Source organism: Lissotriton vulgaris, chromosome 9 (assembly GCF_964263255.1).
Source record: "Lissotriton vulgaris chromosome 9, aLisVul1.2, whole genome shotgun sequence".
In the NCBI taxonomy this organism is placed as follows: Eukaryota; Metazoa; Chordata; class Amphibia; order Caudata; family Salamandridae; genus Lissotriton; species Lissotriton vulgaris.
The window spans coordinates 564,476,197-564,495,618 of record NC_141697.1 but is presented as its reverse complement, the minus strand read 5'-3'; the positions used below and the strand labels follow the sequence as shown (position 1 = coordinate 564,495,618).

The window sequence follows — 19,422 nt, the reverse complement described above, 5'->3', positions numbered from 1 at the left end:
ATCTGCATTAAATAGGTCTCTAGACTATCATGAATATTACGCCCCTCCACCCACAAATTTTGGAGCATCACTACCTGTTTCCTAGCCATCAACCTCTTTTCCCTTCCAATGGCAACCGAATATGAATCAAAAAGGTACTTCCACAATATAATTGGTTCAGACTTCTCAGACAGAAAAACTGGGGGAGAAGGCATGTTCGTCAAAGTCATGGTGACATTACAAGTAGTTTAATCCTGAAAGACTGAACAGCAAGGATGTCTTAATGTGTCTAGTACTGTGTAGATAATGTTCCCAGTGCAATAGTTAACCCACAGGTGTGCCTATCACCTCCTAAAAACACTTGTGTAGTTTAACATTGTGGATAAAGCACTTTGTTCCCTTGGTGTGCCTACCACCGGACATCCAAAACATGTAATTACGATCAGTCTGTCTAAACAAGGTGTGCCAATCACCATAGGATCTTCCTTCATGCACAGTGATCACAAAACTGCTGTAAGTGATTGGCTAGAGAATGTGTGCCAGTCACTGCCAGTCACTGTAGGATCCTTCCTTTGTGAACCGTGACTGCAACTTTGGCACACCTTGTTTTACTGATCAATTACAGCAATCACCATAGGATCCTTCTATCATGAATAGTGAGCACAAAACTGCTGTAAATGCTCACCACAAGGAAGCAAGTAACAGACAAAAATTCTTCAGAACAACGATGCTATGCTTCATGAGCATTCCCAATACATTGCATTCCCCATAGAGAGAGCCAGGAAACTACCCAATCCTCTAAAATAGCTGCCAGTACGTCGTTCAGCGACGTCCGCTGCAGGAATTGGAGCTTGTGTTACAAGCATGGTATTCATCACTCTGCACAAGTGTTTGATGGCGATTTTCTCGCAATGCATGTCAAAGAATTCAATGAGCGGAATCAGAAGCCTAGGCCAGCACACTCACACGACCCACAGCAACCATTAGTAAGTTGAAAGTAGCAACTCAACCTATCATTTCCTGCAATCCCGAAAGTGACCAGAATGCCTGGCCAGTTACCAAAATGTCTTGTACTGTATCCACCTAAACGCTGGCATAAATCTTCTTTAAACCTACACGCAAATAGTCTTACCCCACGTGGTGAGTTTTTCTCTGAGCAGTGGGTTCAGGAGAGATTGGTGCCAAGGGATGACAGTCTCCTCACACACGCTCGTCGCCAGTATTAAGATCTCCAATGATCCATAACTCCTATCCAATGTAGTAGTACAACTTTATTTCAATAAGGCACCAACCATGGAAGAAGCCTCACCCTACAGCTCTCCTACTTCAACTGTCCAGCTTGGAATCCTTCATATGTGGTCATTCTAAGATGATCTAGGATGGTTGAAACAACCAATTTCTTAATGTTCCAGGTTCATTACAACACCATTGAATTGCCACAAGGGGGCTCATTTTGCAAGGTGATGCCTTCAAAATTCTTGAATGCTTATAGACCGAATTGCTGAAACAGTCGTTCTTTGCCATTCAGGTGGTAATGGATTCTCTTGAATATTTACATGAGGTTTTTGTAATCGCTAAATTAAGAGATCTTATACAAGACTGGACTGTAAAAGAAGACTGGACTATGAAAAAATTAAAGGCTCTCAAATAATTTTGGTTACCTCTAGTAGTCCTATGGTTTCCTTCAGCTGCAACACACTTTGGATGGCTGAAGAGATGACAGAACTGGCTTCCGCAGTGGAGGCAAAGCTGGATCTAACTGAAAGACGTTCTCCAACCCCATCTTCTGTTCTCCAATACTTTCTGTTCTTTCCTAGTGCAGCACCGAGTAGTGGCATCAAGTAGCCTCATGACCAGCTTTAAAATACCTTCACTCTCATTGCGTCAGTCCATTGATTATTGGTTTCAAAATACCCATGGTCTAACAATCCTAATTGCTGAGACAGATTTTTCTCAGAATGATACCAGACATTGACCCTCTGCATATCCTTTCCCCCCTCCATGCCATAATTGCTGATATATGATTAAATATTACCATAGAGAGAAAAGCTGTCTCCTGGGTCAGGTGAATATTAGCACTCTTGAGGAACACTTAATCCAGTCTGGAGAATAACCTGTGTTCATATGGGTAAAAAGGGTATTTCTCGCCTTCATTTGTCTCTGTACTTGCATTGCTCAAGCCCTTACCACCTACAAATTTGCCCACCTTTATGTAAATGGATGTGTTACGTTATTGATTGGTTGACTGGTCAGGGTAACCGTCCATAATCTCCTTGATGTCCTTCCCAAAACCAGTCTTCCACTGAGAATGCCTAGTCGTAAACTTGGTGTTTATTGTAAAAATCTCAAAGATTGCATTGGTGTAATATAGAGTGACGTTACTGTTGAGTTCCCTGTCACAACACCACATGTTTCAGCAACTATTGCATAGCACTTTTTTGAGGTTTGTGCAAACCCTTTGAACTGAAAACGGGTGACACCTCCCTCCTTACAGCCTGACTAATCTCCTGTATCAAACCCTTATTGTGCCAGAAGCAGGTACCGCGCTCTACATAGGCAATATCATTCAAGCCTACAAATTGGCTCCTGTAGCAGTAACAAATCATATATGATAATCTGTGTGTCTCTTTATTATGTTCCCCTTTGTCCTTGTCTCACAGTACTTTGCCATTCTAAGTCTTAAAGTCCATACGGTCTATATTTGTTATCGAGTGTGAAACTCCCCATCCTGGCTTATTGCTTCAATCCACTTTCTATTGTCTTGTATATCAGTCCACTTTCTTTTGTCTTATATATCAGTCTTCCTATCACGTTTACTAAGCTTTCCCCCAACGTAGAAGAGCGCTAACCTCCACATCATATCACCGTCCTATGCTTTCTCCCATGAAGCTTGTTTAGCTTATTCACACTGTAGTGAGCTTCCTATTTTAATATGCATTTTTGCCAGTCCCTGCTCCAAGTACTTTCTTCCCATGTTTACACAGAGTCTTAAAAGTGAGGCAGCTGTTCTTTGTGATCATCTGTTTAGGGCACAATGTTTGATACTGATTTTCCCTTCACCCTCGTGTGAAGAGAAAATCAGTACATGCTGATTGACCATTACCTCTCTCCCTCCCCCTCTGCATCATGCACTACCAGATCAACCCTAGCTTTATCTTCAAAACAGTTCTAACCAGATTTGTGCATTTTTCATCCTTTCTCTAGTTCGGTTGGCTAAGTTGTTTTAAAGGCCCAGACGCTGGGTCCTCCTCCTGAGCCTCCCTTTCTTCCTTTTTGATCTGTCTATCAGCATTGCTCCCTATGGAAAGTGTGCCTCAGAATCCTCCATTAATTAGTCTTCTTTTCCATTCAACCCCATGCTTGCTACTAGTTTCCCAAAAATCTTTTTTTTTCCTTGTCACCTTTAATTTTGCTGTAAAGCACACTTTGTAGTTGTTTCACAGCTCTCAGATTAGTTTACACACCTTTCAATTGTATTCTCTTCTGCTGTGTCTTTTGTGTGTAGTGTGGGAAGAAGTGCATGTAGCTCAGGTGTGATTCCATTCCATACCAGTGTGCAGGTTTCACTAGTTAGTAGTAGGTCTGTCCTTATTAGTCAGTACTTTTCCAGTTGCTGTGCTAGGGAGTGCCTCTAGTTCAGTGTTTCTTGAAGGGCACTGTATGCTTTTTAAATCATAATTCATTATGATGGCTTACTTGACACTGTCAAGTCCCCGAGGTAAATTTCTAGAAAGCCTTCCATTTTTCTTTCTTCCATTCTTTTTAATATTCCCACTATTCACAGGTCTGACCACTTAGTTGTATCTTCTGAACTTGCACGTGCTTCTTGCCTTTGTTTCAAGTCTTCTACTGTTGTTTGCATCCCGTTTGTCATTTTGTGCATACAACACTGTGTAGTTGAGTAGATGATGCCTTGGATGAATCACATCTGATTATCTATTTAATTACCTGCACAACAAGCCCTCCGTTATTCCTTTGTATCTTTTATTGTTTTTAGGTTCAACTTAAAATGAAGTTTGTGTCTGCACCATCTTACTCTCTCAGGTCATCTACGGCAGCTCTTATTCTCCTTGGGATCTGGTTGTTTATATGAATCTTGATGCTTCCGTACTAACAGGTCTAGTTTTTAGTGTTTAATGTCTAAACGTATGTTTCACCGGTTCTCGAATCAGTCATCGTTATGTCTGGGTGTGAAAAGAGGGTGGCCACCAGCGTAGACTGAGTTTGACCAACAAATCATATCATGCACCCAAGAATTGATCTGGGTGCATGTCATCTGTATCACTGACTTGCGTATTGAAATCTTGGGTCACCTTAGATTGGTTAACTCGTCATTGGCTTCACATGTCTGCTTTTCTCTTCATCTGCTCCCCTATACTTGTGCCCTGAAGCAAAATGGTTCTCATGGGTATTAATCCATCCAGACATTGAGCTCATCTATCATCATGCAGACTGCATTGCTTTGTGTACAGCAAGTATATTTTTCCACTTCTGAGTGCATTTCATGTCTCATGCAGGTTCTGTGCTCAACTCTTTGTCCACTTGGGCTGCTCTCATTCATCAGAGATGGCTAGTACTTGGCAGTGCCTCATAGAAATTACCTTGCTGTGTAGTGGCACTTGGCTGACAGTTTTTGCTAGCCCGGCAGCCAACGGTATCCTTTCGGCTTTGGTTCAGTGCTTGCTCTACAGCATTCCTCTCTTCCACTCAAGTGGCTACCGCAGCAGAGAGCCGGTCCCGCCTGTTATCGTAATCTTTTTTTGTCTTTGTGCTGGAGGTGGATGAGCGTTGGGGTCAATCTCCAGTTACCCATGGATAGAATTGGGCTTCTTAATTCTTATGTTAGCTTAGTGACCCTACACATCGACTGCTCTGCCTAGCCATACTTCGTCCTTCAATCATTTCTAAATATTAATTGCTTCAAGCTGTAAAAGATGGCAGGAGCCAGCTTGTAAGCTAGAAAAGGCAATAACCAAAAAAGTAAGGAAAAATGTGGAACAATCGGGGATGCACCTATTCCTTCAGCCTTGAAGAGTTGTGAAACTGGTATTTGTGGTCCCAAAATCTTTATCATTGATTCCCAAAATCCCTGTGAGTCAGCACTGAGGAAAAAAAATCTAAAAAGTCGAATTCCGAGGGGAGTTCTCAACGTTGACCTGGAAACTTTTTTGACATGACATATTGGGCATTAACCCTTACCTGAGTATCTAAGGACATTGAGCCTGAAAGTCTCGGGTCAACAAGGTGTAGTCTTTGGAATGAAATTGAAAAAAGCAAAAGTAACAATACAACATCAGTAGTGCACAATAGTTTAGTTTTTCTGCATCTGCAGAAAGGCAAAAACTGCATTTGTCCAAGGCAATCTAATATATCACTCAAACTGCTCTGTGTGAATAGTAAGTACAAAACTATAATCAGGAATGCCAAACACAATGTGGTAAGCTATCACTTTCACTTATATTGGTTCATCTAGGTCAGCACAAAAATAGATGCTATTCCAAGCTGAAGAATTAGATGGCTGAAGTATATACAACATGTTAATCTATAACAAATAAACGTTTCTGTTTTTACTGATAAGTGATGTTTTCGTGCCCTGTGCCTCTATTTTTTTTAGAGATTTTATATGTGCTGCACTTCACTTTCAGTTGCTTTAGAATAAGACCTCATTCCCTGCATGATGACGTACCATGTCAGGGATGGGTAGTTTGAGTTCAATTGGATGAGGCGGTAACCATTCTTCAATCCCAACCTCTGTACTCTGCTGTTCAAAGCAAGTTTACATATCTGTTTTCAGACACTTGTCAACTGCTTGTGGGTAGAGTCTGCACCAGAGTTTTGTTTTAGACATTCTACATTATGTGGCCTTCTACTGCCAAGTATCTGCCTCTGTGTTTTAGCCTCTTGATGGCTTGTTGTTTAATCAGGTGTGTGGTTGTTAAATTAAGATTTAAAATGTGCTGCCATTATTTGCTGGTAGGCTGGGACTGTGATTCTATATGTTTTGTGGACGGTGCAGAGTGCCTCAAGTATACACACATTTACATTATGGCTGCCTGGTTTTTGTTGTCTTTGTTATTCTGCAGAGAGTTTCTTGGGAGACGAGTGAATGACATTTCAATCCTCCAGACTTGACATGACCAGAACTACCAGCTTCACACTGTAGTCTATTTCACCCCAGGTCCTTTCCTCCAATTGTTTTTTGAAGAAAAAACACCCCTATTGGTGTTTGCAAACATTTAGAGATTTTTTTGTAAAAACAATTGACAAAAACTGTTTGGCTGGCACAATAAGTTACAAGCCAGATTAATTGTATTTGTTGATGCAGCAGGCTTGGTGGGTGTAGACCGAGGACTGTAGCCGGGCCGAGGGATCCACACCGACTGGAAGGGGATGCAGCAGGTCACACAGAAGGGCTGTAGGGTTGAAAAGGACGCATATAAAGTCATTAGAAGGAGAGTGGCTCCAGAGATGGCAGTGACTTACAGAGGTGTTGTAGGGTTTAATAGGGGCCTTAATGAAGACTCAAGGTCACTGAGACTTTGTTTGTAAATTGCGACAACACCCTTCATCGCCCCACTTAACCCAACTGAGACAGTCCAGGAAAGCCTATAATAAAAGCATTCTAAAATCTAAAAATACTTTTTCAGGAAAGAACTGGATACTGCTGTAAACGGACCAAGGAAACTATTTGATCTACTAAAAGAACAATCCAATAAATCTGCCAAATGAGCACCAGCCACTACAAAAATAATCTTAAATAGTGAAGATTTCTCCTCCTTTCTTTACAGACAAAGCAAATTCACTGGAGGGGGAGCTCATAAAAGCAGCCAAGGACATTGAAAGTGATAAGGGTACTTTAGAGGATCAACAGTTTCAACTAGAGGTAGAAAAACCAAAAAACAATGCTCCTTGGTCAGGGTTTAAGCCGGTCAGTGAACTAGACATTGCAAAGATCATGTAGAACCACTCACAGATATATTACAAAAAGCTAACCTTTCCTTCCACATGTACGCAGATGATACTCAGCTGTACATCAAAGTCACATCAACAGAAGAGGTAAATACCATGAACCAGGCACTAACGAGAACCCTCCAATGACTAACCATCAACCACCTGAAGCTAAACCCTCAGAAAACCGAATTCCTGCTGATTACGCCACATAAAAGCAAATCAAATATAGTAGAATGGACCAACCTAATCACGGCTCTAAAGTGTACTCTGAAGATTGTGGACTCTACTAAGTCTTTGGGAATTATTCTGGACAAAAATCTGAACATGTTAGCACATATCAACATGATGGCAAAAACATGCCTGTTTCCATTTAAGCTACCTTGGAAAACTAAAAATAAAAACTTAAATAAAGCAGATCTCAAAACAGCAGTTCAGGCACTGGTCATATCCAGGATAGAGTATGGTTGCAAAACTCTGGCTGGGCTCCCCAAGATCTCAACAGCCCCACTGAAAGCATGTCTTAATGCAGCCACAAGGCTAATATCTGCATCCAAAAAATTCGACCATATCTCTCCTCATTTGAAAGCACTCAACTGGTTTCCCTTCGAAGCAAGAATTCAATTCAAGTTGGCATGCATCACTCACAAAGCGACACATTACATAACACCAGGTTACCTAGCCCAGAAACTCACTCTATCAGGAGGGTGCTGGGTTTCCAGGAGTCACGCAGACCTACTACTGAAACCGGCTCTCTTTTGTAAGAAAAGAACTTATGACAGAGCGTTCTCTGGGAGAGCTCCTAGTATCTGGAACGCTCTCCCCCCTAACATTCGAAGAATCCCATCCATCGCGACACTCTTAAAGGAAGCAAAATTGTTGTATATGAGGAAATATCTCCCTTAATTTTCTACAGTATAACTATTGTCTACGAACTTCTCATGACTGTTTTCTTGCTACCTCTAGTTGTTCATTTACCCGTTATGGGCTTGTATGTTTTTTAAGCTTAATGTTTAGATCTGGTCATGGTAAAATAACGGATGTCTTGGTAACTTATAAGGTTTTGTTTGTGGAAATGCAACTGTAAAGCGCTCTGATACCCTACGCAGGGTAATGATCACGCTGCAGAAAACACTAAATAAATAAAGAGGGTAGGCACCCAAAAGCACTGCAGTAGGGTGGTGGAACAAAGCAGGGGAGAACACAAAGAGCATACTGAGGGATCACTCAGAGGGGCTGCAGTGCAATTGAGCGTGGGTTACACAGAGGTGCTAAAGGGGTGGGCTTAAGGTCTAGCAAGAGAAAGGCAGAGAGACACAGACTGCAAGCGGGAGAGACACATTTGGGGGCTGCAGGCTGGACAAGATGCACAAAAAGTGGGTGCAGAGGGCGTGTGAGACACGGGTGGCAGGGAAGGTGGAGTGTCTCAGGGCTCTGAGGGGTGGGGAAGGGGACAGAGCAAAAAAATGCGAAAGGTTGGTGGGGACACACAGTGACTGAAGTTGGTGACCACACAAACACCAACATACTGACAATCAAATGTCCGCACACTCTCTATCATACGTCCTTCCACACAACCATCATCCTACGCAATACACCACTTTAATTTGTTCACATAAGTGGCACTGTACACAGACACATCCACAATTACATGAATAATAAGATCTTTATTGCTTGATTAATAAAAATGATTGCAAACAAGTGAATAGAAGCAACTTAATACCTTCACATACCTACCATTATACACAAACGCACAACCATAGGTACATGCAGCTAACATCCTATGGAGAGCATTCCTCCACTTAGTACTCATCAAAACAATTTTATTTGCAAGTCCTCTTCGGTCTTTTCTGGATTATTTTGTAACATTATTATGTATCAGCTGAATGGGGTGCTTTAATCCCCTGCAAACAAGCTAGCTCACAACCTATTGTGACTTGTTCCTGGCAGGACATTGTTTGTCTTGTTTGTTACATGCAGGTCGTATAGAGTACAGGATAGTTTAATGTATATGAGTCTGAGTAAAGCTTAATACCCTCTCTGTTATCTACACAGGGCATGGTCTGCATTGGCGTAGTCAAGCAGACACAGAGACTATTGGAAGTGAACGCTCTGAACAGGAGGTAGAGGCAGAGCAAGATGAACCTGCATCAGGTGAGTTTATCTTTCAAGGGTGCTATGGGTGTCTATCTGTATACATGTGTGTGCAATCCTATCTGTATACAACTGGCATATTGGTAAATCTTGATGCTGTTATCTGAAAGTAGAGCAACAAGGCGCTCCATGTAGCGGTTGAATATGACATGAGACAGTATGGAATCCTACGTGATTCCGCAGTTAATGTGGGATCTTCTGAGACCTGGATGTGCTCATGTGCACAACCTTGGTGTTGGTTGCAAATATAGGAAGCGAACCAATGAAGGGCATTATTGGTTCTCTCCTATATGATACTTGGGTTTGTATAAGGGTGGGATGGTCACCTTTTTAGACGGTAGCTGAGAGGTCCAGCAATATCAGGAAGGAGGGATCATCTACATCTTGTTTGGTCTTATTTGTTGAACCTTGGTTTGGAGGTAGGCCACTGACCAGGGAGATAGGGATGGCAACGTGTTTGATCCAATTCAGGGGTATTGGTAGTTTACATTGATAGTTTGAAGTTGAGAAGACAAGGTCAAAGATGTGGTCTTTGGAGTATGCTGGTTGTGTGACTCACTGTACTACTTTGACTGGGCTGATGAAGACTGGGTGGGGAGGGGGAGGAGGGTGTGTGCATCTCTTTTGTTCCTTTTTTTTTTGTAGTTCAGGTTTTCTGGGAGGTTGAAGTCTCCCGAGAGAGTGATTTGAATTTTTCTGATGGATGAGGTTGTGAGATCAGAGTTAATTAATGATGCCCTTATTCTGGCCTGTAGGTCTGTAGATGAGATGTAATTTGTTGGTCTAAGTTGCATAAAGCGAAACATGGCATATCATTTGCACCATAGGGTTGAGTGCTACTTGCTTGTCTAGGACCAGGAGGACTTATGGATGACAGTGAGACTCCTTTCTTATGTCTGTGGTCCACAATATGGATGGTGTAGCCTGTGGGAAGAACATCTAGGATGTGCGAGTGAACCTTGTTTCTGTAATAAAAAGGCCTCCAAGCTCGTGGTAGATGAGGAGACCTATTATATCTGGAGTATTGCGGAGTGTGTGTTAATAAGCATGAGTTGGTGGGGAGGAACATGGCGGCCGCTAGCTAAACTGCCACAGCTGCGCTCACCTCTTTGATTGCTGTATGACGGTCTGAGGCTCTGGCCGTTGATTTTTCTCCTCGTCCCTGAAGTTCCTGTGTTCCTTTCTGCCTGGAGGCTTGAGGGGCTATTCAAGAGCGCTCGGGGGCTGCAGCGCTGGCAAGGAGCCGGGCTTCTCCGACAAACGCGGTAGACGCGAGTGCACAGACTGGAGGTGGGAGGAGGCTGCCCGGCTTCGGAGACGCTGGGACCCCGCCTGCTTTTGGTTTCGCTTCCCGATCAGAGCGGAGCACACCGAGGCTGCTTCTGGGGGTCCGAAGCGGGCCTATTAAGGCTAAGCAGCTCGCTACGGAGCCAAGCGGGGGGGCCTGAGGTTAACGTGTCAATTTTGGAGCAGCTGAGCCATTCAGGAGAGCCCTTTGACATCGGCCTCTTTTTTTGGTGCAGCCCCCGGCGGAGCAACCTTCCCCCGCATTTGGGTGCTGGGAGGCTGGCAGTAGTGCCAGAGGCGCAAAAGGAGTCCGAGAAGGCAAAAGTAGGTCTCTTCTCATCCCCCCCCCCCCCTCCCCTCGCCCCCAAAAATAAGTGGCTACACTTTGAGGGCCAGGGCAGCCCCCTCGTTGCGGAATTCAGACATCATCTTACCAATAGTGACCCCTAGGAAATCTCCTCCTATCTTGGAGACGGTTGATAGGGGTTTACAGAAGAAACAAAGTGTATCGACTGGGGAGGTGGAAGTGGAAGTAAAGGCAAGGGAGGCTCCAAAAAGCAGACAGAAAAGTAGGGGAAAGAAAAGAACTGTTTTTAAAACCAAAATAACCCCTTTCTTAAACAAGCATTGGAAATGCAATAGGTCTCGCACCATTAGAGTTAGTGCTTTTAGAATTGTTTATGGGTTTTTTTGTAAATGTTTAGCATTTTTGTTTCCTGTAGCCAATGCTAAAGTATTACAAATAAAAAAAGCCATAAACATTTCTAAAAGCTCTAACTGAAATGGTCTGAGAACTATTGCACTGTGTGAGGGTGAGGGTGAGTGAGGGTGAGTGAGGGTGAGTGAGGGTGAGTGAGGGTGAGGGGTTGAGGGTGAGTGAGAGTGAGGGTGAGGGTGAGTGAGGGTGAGGGGTTGAGGGTGAGTGAGGGTGAGGGTGAGTGAGGGTGAGTGAGGTGTTGAGGGTGAGTGAGGGTGAGGGTGAGTGAGATGACTGACTGCGTCTGACTCAGTGAATTGTGTGGGCGCATTCGATCTCTCTTGCGCAAACACCGAATTACACAACACACACCGCGTAATTACAGTTTAAAGACAGTGAAAAAAAACATTACAACGTTCCGACGTTGAGATGGGGGAAGCACTTAACAGGTGCCATCTCCATGGCCTCTTTTGCCTTAACTGGGAGCGCCAAATGTCATGTTTGGGTGGGCCTGGCCCACTCGGCCCCCTGCTGGAACCGGGCCTGTTATCGAAGCAGCATTCCAGGCATAGGAGGCACTACAAGACAAGATGGCTATGCTCTGACTAGCTGTGCGCGACGTCACAGGACTGAGCACGAGCACGCGCCGCTTACAGCCCTGAGGAGCGCCCGCAGGGCCAGCGCGCGCGTGGTTCGTGGGTTTCGGGGCGGGGGACTTATTTATTACAAGTCTATGCCAGCGGCGATGCCTCGCGAACACACTGGGTTCATGATATTTCTTTGTCGCCGGTTCTTCCCTCTGTCTCGCACTCTCAGAATACCAGCCCACGGCTTTGCTGATTAAATAGTAATACAGGCGTTACCCACCCAGCCCAAATAAATAATTAAATGGATAAACGCAATTAGTTATAAAAAAAACAAAAAAGAAATGTTAAATATGGAGCAAACTGAACCTGCCAGGGACACAGACAGAGCCTGCCAGGAACACAGCCTGCGCCTGCCAGGGACACACGCTGGGCCTGCCAGAGTGCAGGGTGAGCCTCCTGCATGGCTCTGTGAGTGAGTGGGTGTGTGAGGGTAGGGCGGGCGTCCCTCGGGAACAGAAGCCGGGCAGGGCTGAGGGGCATCGGTGGAGCTGTGTGGGGGGTTCAACATCATCAGGGACTTTGAGGTACACTGCCTGTGATCGATTCCCAGCTGTGAAAAATGCAGGGCATGATGGAGGTGAATTGGGAGAGCTGTTTGTAGATACAAGTACAGGAATAGCAGGAAATGCCTCAGCAGGGCTGAAATGAGGCGGCTGACCTGGGAATTTATAACCCTGAAGTTCAGGAACCGGGGTGTTCCTGCCTCAAGGGAGGTGCACATATAAAACTGCGTGTGCGTTTCAGTACTGGGATGTAAGTCAAGCCTGGCTTGGTAATGGCACGGAGTCGAGTGTGAGCCCAATTGACGTGCCGCTGGTCGTGCACGTTGGGAGTGAGGTGTCTCGGGAGAGCTGTGAGTAAAACTCTCCCTGAGAGCACGCAGTCCTCACCCCCCACGTAGATTCCCGATGCCGCTGCTGGGCTGGCAGGGGTGGGGGAGGCGAGGGTGGGGACGGCTCTGCACGTTAAACCTTTAATATAATGTGGGGGGTTCAACATCATCAGGGACTTTGAGGTACACTGCCTGTGATCGATTCCCAGCTGTGAAAAATGCAGGGCATGATGGAGGTGAATTGGGAGAGCTGTTTGTAGATACAAGTACAGGAATAGCAGGAAATGCCTCAGCAGGGCTGAAATGAGGCGGCTGACCTGGGAATTTATAACCCTGAAGTTCAGGAACCGGGGTGTTCCTGCCTCAAGGGAGGTGCACATATAAAACTGCGTGTGCGTTTCAGTACTGGGATGTAAGTCAAGCCTGGCTTGGTAATGGCACGGAGTCGAGTGTGAGCCCAATTGACGTGCCGCTGGTCGTGCACGTTGGGAGTGAGGTGTCTCGGGAGAGCTGTGAGTAAAACTCTCCCTGAGAGCACGCAGTCCTCACCCCCCACGTAGATTCCCGATGCCGCTGCTGGGCTGGCAGGGGTGGGGGAGGCGAGGGTGGGGACGGCTCTGCACGTTAAACCTTTAATATAACAAGCGAAAGGATCGGAGACACGGCGACACGGCGGGTAAAATAAACAACAAAAAACAAGACGGAGGGAAGAGAGGGGAGGGGGGAGGAGAAATGCGACACGGCGGGAAGGGGAGGGGGCGGAGCGGGTAAACAAAGACGGACGTGCACGCGCTTTTAAGCTCAATGCGCATGCGCATTGAGCTTAAAAGTCACGGGCACTGCAAGGAATCGCCACGATTCCTTGCAGTGTGGATAAAGAGTGGATAAGTCCCAATACTCTCGCCTTGCTCGATGCGCATGCGCATCGACAGGCGAGACCTAAAACCTACCAGAGAGTTATGTCCTCCACAACAAGCCTGAGTAGTGCGGCTGAGCTAAACACCCAAGAGGAAAAGGAGGGAGGGATCCCTAAAACTAAGAGTAAATGTAAAACAAGCATTTACAATGCAATGGTCTCGGCAATATTATAGGTAGAGCTATTGGCATTGCTCATTATTTTTTTTTTTTGTATCCCTAAATAAATGGCATTGTCATTTATATTGGCAATAGCTTCATTGCTTGCATATGCGAGACCTATTGCATTAGCAGATAGAGAGTGAGGTAGTGAGAGACCGAGAGAGTGAGGTAGTGAAAGGGTGAGGGAGAGGGATGTTCTGAGGTAGTGAGATAGAAACAGAGAGTGAGGTTGTGATGTAGTGAGATAGAGAGAGAGTGAGGTAGTGAAAGAGAGTGAAAGTGAGTTAGTGAGATAGAAAGAGAGAGAGTGAGGTAGTGAGTTAGAGAGAGTGAAGTTGTGAGGTAGTGAGAAAGAGAGTGAGGTAGTGAGAGAGTTCCACTTTGTGGGGCTCATCAAATATCGGTCACATTTTAAGATTCACATTACTGTTCCATCCTGGATGATCCGTACCTTATAGCGAGTATTTCAGGCTCAAGACCCAGAAAGCGCCCCCCTCAAATGTCCGCCCTAAGATTGATGACCCCCTCGCACAACCCTGGAGGCAGATGCGGCCGAGCAGGGTGGAACCAGGGGGAGCGGGCCTAGGAGCAGGGAGAATAAACACAGAGAGGGAGGGCCGTGCACGGAGAAAGGAGAGCACGTGGAGAGGGAGAGATACGCAAGGGGGAAAAGAGGAGAGAAATGATGAGGGAAGCAAGGGCGAGGTGAAAGGCAGAAGAGAGGAGGGTGTGGCGCAACGGCCAGAGCTCGCGACTTTGAAGCTGGGGAACCAGCTCGGCGTCTGCACAACATATGTGATTCTGGACAAATCACTTAATCTTCAACTATCTACAGCGCTGAGAAGAGGCAGATGCGGCCGGGCAGGGTGGAACCAGGGGGAGCGGCCCTAGGAGCAGGGAGAATAAACAGGGGGAGGGAGGGCCGTGCAACGGAGAAAGGAGAGCGCGTGGAGAGAAAGATATGTGAGGGGGAAAAGAGGAGAGAAATGATGCGGTAAGTAAGGGCATGTGCGAAAGGCAGAAGAGAGGAGGATGTGGCGCATCCCAATCACGTTGTTTTGATTAAGTTTGCCGTAGTGGTGGTTTCTCCGGCCTCCCTGCCCCGGCAGCTGCTGCCTGCTGGGATAAGATACATCAATATTTTACTATGGCGGTTGCTAATCGGGTACAAAATACAGACTTTAGGATCCTGTTTTTATTTCAATAGGGCAGCTGATAATCGTGCATTGAACGCTAATTATAGGATTCCATATCCTATTTCTATTTCATCATGGCAGTTGCCAATCGGCCATAGAACAACAACTATAGGATCCCACGTCCTATCTCTACTTCAATTGCCACTCTAGCGGACCAGAAACGCATCATGTAGCTAAGACGCGCGGGGACCTTTAATTAAAAAACGGGGATGTTTCTCCTGCCGTTCGTGGATGCAATTTACAGGCCGGATGTTCAGAATATGGCAAACTTGTGAATATAAAGGTTGGTGCAAAGAAATGGTTGTGCCATTTTACTTTATTTTACGGTCTGGGAGATGTATACCTAAACCATATGTCTGGTTAATGTACTCAATTCTTTACATGTATATCTTAATTGGGGATAGCCGGTATGCACAGAAAACAGCAACACGAGAGGGGACGGAAGGAGGGGGCAAGGGGGGGGACGGACACAAGGACACCAGCACAACGAGGAACGGCTGTTTTGATTGTTTGCCGTAGTGGTGGTTTCTCCGGCCTCCCTGCCCTGCACTTTATGCCTTACCTCCGCCATAATTGTCGTGCCGAGGGTCACATTGCGGGTCACCGGGAGAGCCGGGATGCACAGAAAACAGCAACACGAGAGGGGACAGAAGGAGGTGGCAAGGCTCGGACTGCCTCCACCTTCTGCACGGGTCTTCCAGCACCGCATCTCGTGCCGAGGGTCAAATTGCTGGTCACCGGGAGAGCCGGGATGCACAGAAAACAGCAACACGAGAGGTGACGGAAGGAGGGGGAAAGGGGGGGGGGGACGGACACAAGGACACAAGCACAACGAGTAACAACGAGGAACGGCTCACCTTCACTGCAGGTGACAAAAAAATGTCGGCCGCAAGCTTCCGAATTTTTCGGAATCAGGGGCGTGGTTTTGTGGTTCTGAGTGGCAGACTACGTCACTGTCTAAAGAACAGCAAAACTTACGCCCCCGAATCCGAAAGAGACTGGGCTAAATTAGAGTGTTTGAGGCATGTGGGCTGCTGAAATCATATCTGTGCATAGATCGCTGCCTAGTGTTGGGTCCGGATGATTGCACATTGTTGTCCTGGAAGAGTTTTCGAAGTATCACGAGATAGGTGGCTCCTCCCCCAGACTTCAGTGCGCATGGGCATCCTCTACATCCTCAGATTGTTTTTTTCCGCCATTGGGTTCGGATATACTTTTCTTTACTTAAGTTCGGAAACTTTCTAAAGGCCAAAAGGCCTTCGGGTCGTCGGTATTGTTCTTTCGATCGGTGCCGAGTTCTTTGTTCCAGTTCTTTTCGAGCAGGATGTCGAAAAGAGCCACGTGGCCTTTTCGACACCAGAGGCCCGATCGTCGATGGAACGGAGCCCGTTCAAACGATGCCCCCTTTGTAACTCTAAGTACCCGCACATCGATGTACACCCGGTGTGCAACAAGTGCTTATCATCAGAGCACAATGAGGACAACTGTCTAGCTTGTGCTCGATTCAGGTCAAAGAAGACGCTTCGGCTCAGACGCGCCGCAAGGCAAACGATGACGAAGCCAGCGCCCGACCCGGTGAATATCTTCGATGAAGAAGATGATGAGGCCGTCGAGACTGAGGATCCAGAACAGCAGTCGGATCCAGGTTCGGAGCGTGCCTCCAACTATTATGAAGACAGCGAAACTAAAGGGTGTCGAACCGAAGATCGGTGCGCTGAAGTCCTTCACTAAAGTCAAGCACGTCGAACCGTCGAGGTCGACGGACAGCGACACAAACAAGGGACTCGAGTCTCGGAAGGTTCTCGATCCGAAGCAACGAGTCGACAGGCCACAGCTCGTCAAAGGCCTCGAGACGAAATCAAAAAGCGCCTCGAAGGAGCACGTCGAATTGAGGAAAAAGAGTGCGCCTCCAACGCCACAAGCCCCGAAGTCGACGCAAGGCCAAAAACATATTGGTGAAAAGGCAAAGTCGGTCGGACCTATATCGACGACTGCCCCGAAAAAGGTCAGTCTGTCTAAAGACACTATGCCACCAATAAAATTCGGACTGCCCACGACTGCACGCCCTAAGGCGCTCGATCCAAAAACCGGGGTCGAAACACCCAAGACTGTGTCGATAGGAAAGAGGAGTCATCCTCCTGAAGAGGACATTGTGTACCAAGAGCCCTCCTATAATGAGCAGTCGAAACTACATATCGACTCCGAATCTGGCAGACTTACTATCTATCAAAGGAAGATCCGGTCAAAAATCCTCTTTAATCATATAAAATTCCACTCAAAAAGAAAAGGGATTCTTCCACATCGCCTGTCCTTTTTGAGACTGTACGGTACCATGACCAGGACACTTCTGCATACTCACCCACACGCACTAATGAGGATATGGGGTATGACTATGATGAACAATATAATTACCCTGCGTACACGGATCAGGATGACCAGACTCAAGCCTGGACAGACCCTGTTGACCCGGGGGAGTCACAGACTATTCCTGACACTACATCTTATCCTGTCAAAACTTCGCCAACAGAAGATACAGCGGCGTTTAACGCATTAATAGAAAGGGCAGCACAGAATCATGATGTAGAAATGCATGCTGACCCAATTGAAGAAATGTTGAAAGGTGTCCTTAAACACGCAGGAGACATTTTCAAGGAAACCACAAGAGCAAGGGTTGCTAACCCCAGAATTGAAAGAAAATACAGACCGGCGCCTGTGGACCCTACATATATTAAGGGACAGCTGCCATTGGACTCTTTGGTGGTATCAAATTCTCGTAAGCGTGCCAACTCAGACTACTGGTGATGCTCCTCCTCCAGACAAGGAATCTAAGATATTAGAAGCTTCTGGGAAAAGGGTAGCTGCTCAAGCAGCTAATAGAATTTCTAATACTCAGGCCCTATTAGCCAGATACAATAGGGCGCATTATGACCCACTAGAGCAACTGCTACAACATTTGCCTGATGTCTACAAGGAGGGAGCAGAAACACTGATACAAGAGGGAAAACTCATATCCAACGCATCCATTAAGTGTGCGCTAGATGCAGCAGACACCACAGCTAGGGCCATCAACACAAGTGTCATGCTCAGGAGACCTGCTCGGTTGCGTATCTCTTGGTTCAAACCTGAGATTCAAACCACATTATTAAATCCGCCTGTGAACCCTGATTTTCTATTTGGTCCTGATGTGGACACAATCTTAGAGAAGATTAAAAAAGACACAGACAGCCAAGTCTATGGGTCCCTTGCAGTCACAACAATTCAGAGGAGGCTCCTTTCGTCGCTCCGGTAACAGAGGAGCTACACGGGGTCAGGCATCCCAGCAGACTCCATACAATAAAGGGAGCACGCAGACCACCTATAATAAGAACAATAGAGGTTGATACCGTGGCAACAGCAGCAAGGGCAGAGGACGGGAGAGTAACACCGGATCCTCCACCAATACTAAACAGTGACGCCTTGTCACTGCCCCCGGACCATATAACACCGGTCGGGGGACGATTACAACAGTTCCTGCCAGTCTGGGAAAGCATTACCACAGACAGGTGGGTGAGACAACTTATTCAGTACGGCTATTGTCTAGAGCTAACCTCCACTCCACCCAACATACCCCCAAAACACCGTCCTATGTCCGCAGAGCACATTTATTTATTTATTTATTTATTTATTTATATTCTTATATAGCGCTGGAAGTCAATCCTCGAAAGGATATCTCTGCGCTTACGTATTACCAGAAAGAGCCAGAAGCTAGTATTAAGACAGTGAAATGAGGGGAAACGGACCTAACAGGCGACAAATAGAAAAGTTTTCAGAGACTTCTTAAAGGATTGAAAGTTGGTTGTATTTTTGAGAACAAAAGGCAATGAGTTCCAAAGGATGGGGCCTTTGTTGGACAGGGCTCGCCCTCCCTGCCTGGCTTTTTTTATCCTAGGAACCTGGAGTTGTTGCTGGCTACTGGATCGCAGAGTTCGACTGGGTATGTAGGGTTTGAATATATCTTTTAGATATTTGGGTCCGTTGCCAAACAGACATCTATGAATTGTGCAACAGATTTTACATTTTACAAGTTGTCTAATTGGCAACCAGTGGAGTTTTGTCAGCAGGGGGAGTGAGGCAGACCTTGGCTGGGCGTTGAGGACTAGTCTTGCGGCAATGTTCTGGATCACCTGTAGTCTCTGTAGTAGATCAACAGGCCATTGCAGTAGTCCATCCTACTTATAACCAAGGCCTGGATGAGAGTCTTCCTATAAGAGTTTGATAAAAATGGGAAGACTCGTCGTAGCAGACCAATGACCTGGAAGCTGGAACCTGCTACTTGATTTGTGTGCTCTTTGAGCAGGAGTGTTCTGTCTAAGCGCACACCAAGATTTTTGACAATCTGTTTGGGGCTCGGAGTTGGTCCTAGGTCCAGAGGCCACCAATCCGGGGACCACAGAAGTGTGGCCTCCCCGAACAGCATTACCTCAGTCTTGCCTATGTTGCACTGGAGGCGATTAATGGCCATCCAGTTGGATACTGCCCTCATTCCGTCCACAAAAGATTTTTTTATTGCGGGCGTTAAGGTTTTAAAGGGGAACAAAAGCTGTGTGTCGTCGGCGTACGACACAG

At 46.1% G+C, this 19,422-nt stretch overlaps 1 protein-coding gene across 1 annotated transcript in view; it reads left to right on the top strand.

The window, feature by feature from the left end:
* BSCL2 (BSCL2 lipid droplet biogenesis associated, seipin) overlaps window positions 1-19,422 on the top strand; it is a 90,845-nt gene that overhangs the window by 53,770 nt on the left and 17,653 nt on the right. Inside the window, exon 8 of the mRNA XM_086938106.1 lies at window positions 8,983-9,081. Within this exon, the coding sequence (XP_086794232.1) occupies window positions 8,983-9,081 (99 nt within the window). The remainder of the gene's footprint in view (window positions 1-8,982; window positions 9,082-19,422) is intronic.